We start from the raw sequence: 5,006 nt of genomic DNA, 5'->3' as shown, positions 1-5,006 counted from the left end.
GGCCAGGCTGGTCTCAAACTCCTGACCTCAGGTGATCCGCCCACCTCGGCCTCCCAAAGTGCTGGGATTACAGGTGTGAGCCACCATGCCTGGCTAATTTTTCATATTTTTTTAGTAGAGACAGGGTTTCACTGTGTTGGCCAGGCTGGTCTCGAACTCCTGATCTCAGGTCATCCACCTGCCTCAGCCTCCCAAAGTGCTAGGACTACAGGCGTGAGCCACCATGCCTGGCCTGATGCGTGATTTCTGTTAAGTGTCCTGGGTACTCCCTGCCGATGTAGGTCAGCTCATTAAAGTTCCCCATGCCCCTGCAGGCTGAGCAGTTTTAGGGGCCCTCACCTGAGGCTGGAGGTAGGAAGGAGCTGGCAGGAATGAGGAGGGGGCAGTCTGTGGAGTCTTCTCACTTTCCAGAAGGTATTTCTTCAGCCAGACCACATGGCTTCCGCACAGTGCAGTGAGGGACCAGGCCAGGAGAGCAGTTGCATGCTGGGCCAGCCTGAGAAGGGGCAGTACAGCCCCAGTGACCCTCGTCTCCATCCCCACCCACACCCTAGTTCTGCTGACTCCCAGTTCCCCCAAACATCCAGCTCCCCAGCTGCCTCTGTGGTCAGGAGACACTGTCATCCAGAACAGGGTGGCCAAGGGCCCGACCCAGGCAGAGGCCGATCCAAAGCTCTGCTCTCATTTTAGTGCATCCCCCTGCCAGTGCTGTATGGAGTCTTCCTCTACATGGGCGTGGCCTCCCTGAATGGCATCCAGGTAAGGCTTTCACTCCCCAGGCTGCATGATCTGGAGTCAACGTTCCATGTCTGGTTCCATGTCACCAAGACCCCCAATTCAGTTGTCCCAATTGTCCCCAATTGTCCTAATTCAATGAAAGAACAATAGTAATAATGGTACTACCACTGACTGATACTACCAGGCAAAATAAATATGCTAGGCACTTCATAGGCCTCACATAATTGAATCTATGTAATTACGTCCTCTGATCGCCATTTTACAGATGGGGACTGGAGGGTCAGAATTCAAAATCCAGAAGGAACTGACTCCAGTGAGCATTTCATTATACCTCTTTCTCTTCCCTAAGGCAACTACGCAGAAGAAAACATTTTTGTTTTGTTCTGTATTTACTGTGAAATCCCAGAATTCTTAAACAGTTTGTGTTACAATTAACTTGCACTTTCCTTGAATATGGACAATGTCCATTTTGTGGCCAGCTCCAGGGCTGTTCCCCTCAACCAGGGCTCAGGACCCCTTCTCTAAGACCCCATTATGCATCCACCTAGACACCTCCAGGCCCCATCCCATGCACCCTTAAGGCCTGAGCAGGGGACTTCCCCTCTCTGAGACCCCACCCAGGTACCCCTTCCACTAGTCTCAGGGCCCAGCTGCCTGGCTGAGCCCACACTGTCCCCCTAGTTCTGGGAACGCTGCAAGCTCTTCCTGATGCCGGCCAAGCACCAGCCGGACCACGCCTTCCTGAGGCACGTGCCGCTGCGCCGGATCCACCTCTTCACCCTGGTGCAGATCCTCTGCCTGGCGGTGCTCTGGATCCTCAAGTCCACGGTGGCTGCCATCATCTTCCCAGTCATGGTAAAGTGGGCGCGGGCTTCCCCCTCCTGCCGGGCAGGTTGGCCTGGGCAACCCAGAGGTGCAGCGCAACCTCCCCTCCCGCCACCTTCTACCTTCCTGTCAGCTGTGGCCTGGCTCCCTCAGGTCGCAGAGGCTGGCACAGAATGACCTGATTCGAGTTGTGGCCATCCAGGCCAGATGGTATGGGGTGGGGCAGAAAGGAGGCGGAAAAAGGAACGTCAGAGCAGCTCAGCGAGAATGCAGGAGCCACCCAGCTCCGGGGAGGGACAGAGAAAGCAAATCAGTTCAACCTGGACACCAAGTTCCCACTGCCAAAATTCCAACCAGTCTCAGAAGTCGAGTACTAAATATAGATGTTTCCACCCTTCAAGATAGCTAAATTTGAAAAGCTAAATAGTGAAGTAGTGGGGCGGTGGAAGAACAAGGGTCAGAGATCAAGAACAAAAAAATCCAATGACAGTATATATAAAGCTTGAGCAAGGGAAAGGTTACAGTTCTTTCACTATTCTTGCAAATATTATATAAATTTGCAATTACTCCAAATATTATATAAATTTGAAATTACTCCAAAATAAGAAGTGAAAAGAATGCAAAGCCAACAACATAATTGCCTCTGGCCACCTAGATAACTCACTGAGGGCAGTGACCCAGGCCCCCCTTGCCAGGAGCCTGGAGTGTGTCAGCAAATGCCTGGGGAAAGCCTGAGGGTTCTGGGGTAGGGGCCAAAGTAAGGACACCGAGGAGAACTTGAAGTGCACACTCCTGGGAGGGGTCTAGTCCATGGTTCTTGACCCTGGCTGCCCATGACAGTCAACCCAGATCAATCAAATCAGAATCTCTGGGGAAACCCAGACTTTGATATTTTTATGAGGTCCACGGATGAGCATAGACATGCAGCCAGGGTTGAGAACCCCCACTGCAGGGAAAGGGAGATAGATCCTCACCCCGAGTGCTCTCAGGGGCCTCAGAGCTGTTGAAGGGAAAGGCAGTAGTAGTCATGATTAGCATTTACTGAGTGCTGTTCCACTGAGTCCACACCAGCCCCTGAAGCACTAGTAACCCAGCTTTACAGATGAGAACATGAGGCTCAGAGAGCATGAGCACATAGCCAGACAGGGCAGGGCAAGGCAAGACCCACACCTTCCACGTATTAATTTTTTTTGTTTAATTTGCATACAGTAAAATTCAGTGGATGGGTCTATGAGTTTTGGCAAATGTACAGAGTAGAGACAGACATAAATTCTTGGGCCTTACCTGACCTGCTAAATCAGAAACGGGGGGAATCCAGTGATTTGTGTATTAATAAGCCCTCCAGGTCCTGGTGCATGCTCAAGTTTGAGAACCACTAATTTATGTATTTATTTAATTTGTTTGAGATGGAGTCTTGCTCTGTCGCCCAGGCTGGAATGCAGTGGCACAATCTTGGTTCGTTGCAACCTCTGCCTCCCGGATTCTAGCGATTCTTCTGCCTCAGTCTCCTGAGTAGCTGGGACTACAGGCACTCACCAACATGCCCGGCTAATTTTTGTATTTTTAGTTGGGACAGGGTTTCACCATGTTGGCCAGGCTGGTCTCAAACTCCTGACCTCAGGTGATCCGCCCACCTCGGCCTCCCAAAGTGCTGGGATTACAGGTGTGAGCCACCATGCCTGGCTGAGAACCACTAATTTAAAGAATAACTGTAGTTCTCCAGCCCATGGGCCTTCTGAGGCTCTCCACTTCGGCTGTCACAGGCTGTCCCTCTTGGTCACTGGTAGGAATGGTCACTCACCTGAGGGGCCAGATGAGAGGAACCACAGTGGAGGGAAGGTGAATAATGGCTTATGGGAGCTTCGAGATGGCTCCAAAGACACCACAAAAAGTCCCTGAACTCAGCAGACTGAGGGAGGAAAAAATCTATGCCTGAGTTTGGGCATTAAGACCACAGTTTTCTCTAAACTCTCACAAAACTTTAGTCTCTCTCCCGTTTCCCACCACAGATCCTGGGCCTCATCATCGTTCGAAGGCTTCTGGATTTCATCTTTTCCCAGCACGACCTGGCCTGGATTGACAACATCCTCCCAGAGAAGGAAAAAAAGGAGACAGACAAGAAGAGGAAGAGAAAGAAAGGGGCCCACGAGGACTGTGATGAGGAGGTGGGGAAGATGTGAGGCTGGGCACAGAGGAGAAATCGAGAGTCCTTCTCTCCATTTTTGCCAGGGCTAGGGAGAGGGTGGCTTCTTGGGTGGCCTGCGGCAGTGCCTAGGCCCAATCCAGGATGGGCTGGGGCATCTGCTTGTCTTGATCTGGGGTGCTGAGGGCTCTTCTGTTTATGTGAATATCCTCAGAGTGGGCCAGAGTGAATGAGACTCCGTGTCCAGGGAAAAGGTGACTGGCCATGCCCACTCTTTCCATCACTGTGGGCTTTATGGTTGTGATCACAGCAAGCGGGTTCCTGCGGGAAGCGCTGGGAGGCAACTCCAGCATGGAAGGAGGTTATGAAGACTGACTTCCAGAGAGTGGAGCAGACTTGAGGAGAGGTGTCTAATGGGGACTTAAAAGTAGACTGGACTCCAGACAGGCAGAAGGGGCTGGGAACAAGTTTTGCTTGCACCTTTCCCTAGGGTACGGGGGACAAAGATGGGGAAAGAGCCAGGTACCCTGACCGAAGAGATGCTACATTTCCCACACGCCTGGGACAACATGGTTGCCCCATCTGCCCCTCTTCTCCCATGCTCCCTTCCCATTTCACCCCCAAAACACTCAGGGAGTCAACAGACAAGGGGCCAGTCCAGAAATTATAGTGAATCACTAAACATGAGGCAGAAAGATTCTTAATTCACGTGTTCATTACATATGATGAAACTGTCCCCGCAAAAGGAAGTGACCTACCCAAAATGGACATGTAGCTACATTTCTAAGAAGGAATTGAGATAATTCCTGACTTTGCTGGTTTCTGATATGCTAAGCTGCCTATGCCATCTCCTGGTGCTCTGCTTGCCTCCCAACCTGCCAATTTGACCCAAATTCACGTCCCTGCATCCACCCTGTCCTGTTCTCATGATTTGGCCTCGTGCAGATGAAACATGTTCAAGGCAAATCCCTTCTGACTGGCTGGTGATGATTAAACCATCTTCTGATCAGTCAGAACTCCCCTGGTCCTTAATCACTGTGCTTTTCCAGGAAGAGTCCCATAATGCTTGTGTTTGTAGATGATTTGTAAAAGTGGGTTCTGAAAACAAAGAAATAGAGACTACATGCCTTTTAAAGATACTTAGTTGTCATACTTTCAATAAATATTTGAGTGGCTACCACATGCCAAGAACTATTACAGGGTTGGGAAAAAGAATCTCTGAATTAGGCCGGGCGCGGTGGCTCAAGCTTGTAATCCCAGCACTTTGGGAGGCCGAGACGGGCGGATCACGAGGTCAGGA

The 5,006-nt window shown here is 50.9% G+C and overlaps 1 protein-coding gene across 3 annotated transcripts in view; it reads left to right on the top strand.

Annotated features, from left to right (window-relative positions):
- The window catches only part of SLC4A5 (solute carrier family 4 (sodium bicarbonate cotransporter), member 5), a 144,720-nt gene that overhangs the window by 132,043 nt on the left and 7,671 nt on the right, over window positions 1-5,006 (top strand). For 2 of the 3 annotated variants that reach the window (XM_011946047.1, XM_011946048.1), the window contains 3 exons: window positions 691-759; window positions 1,420-1,593; window positions 3,573-3,728. In XM_011946047.1, the coding sequence (XP_011801437.1) occupies window positions 691-759; window positions 1,420-1,593; window positions 3,573-3,728 (399 nt within the window). Of the gene's footprint in view, window positions 1-690; window positions 760-1,003; window positions 1,052-1,419; window positions 1,594-3,572; window positions 3,729-5,006 lie in introns of all 3 variants that reach the window. The other variant, XM_011946045.1, reaches the window with a different exon arrangement.

This window comes from Colobus angolensis, unplaced genomic scaffold (genome assembly GCF_000951035.1).
Source record: "Colobus angolensis palliatus isolate OR3802 unplaced genomic scaffold, Cang.pa_1.0 Scaffold249, whole genome shotgun sequence".
NCBI classification, from domain to species: domain Eukaryota; kingdom Metazoa; phylum Chordata; class Mammalia; order Primates; family Cercopithecidae; genus Colobus; species Colobus angolensis.
The sequence above is the reverse complement of the archived record's forward strand: the minus strand, read 5'-3'. Positions and strand labels throughout refer to the sequence as shown.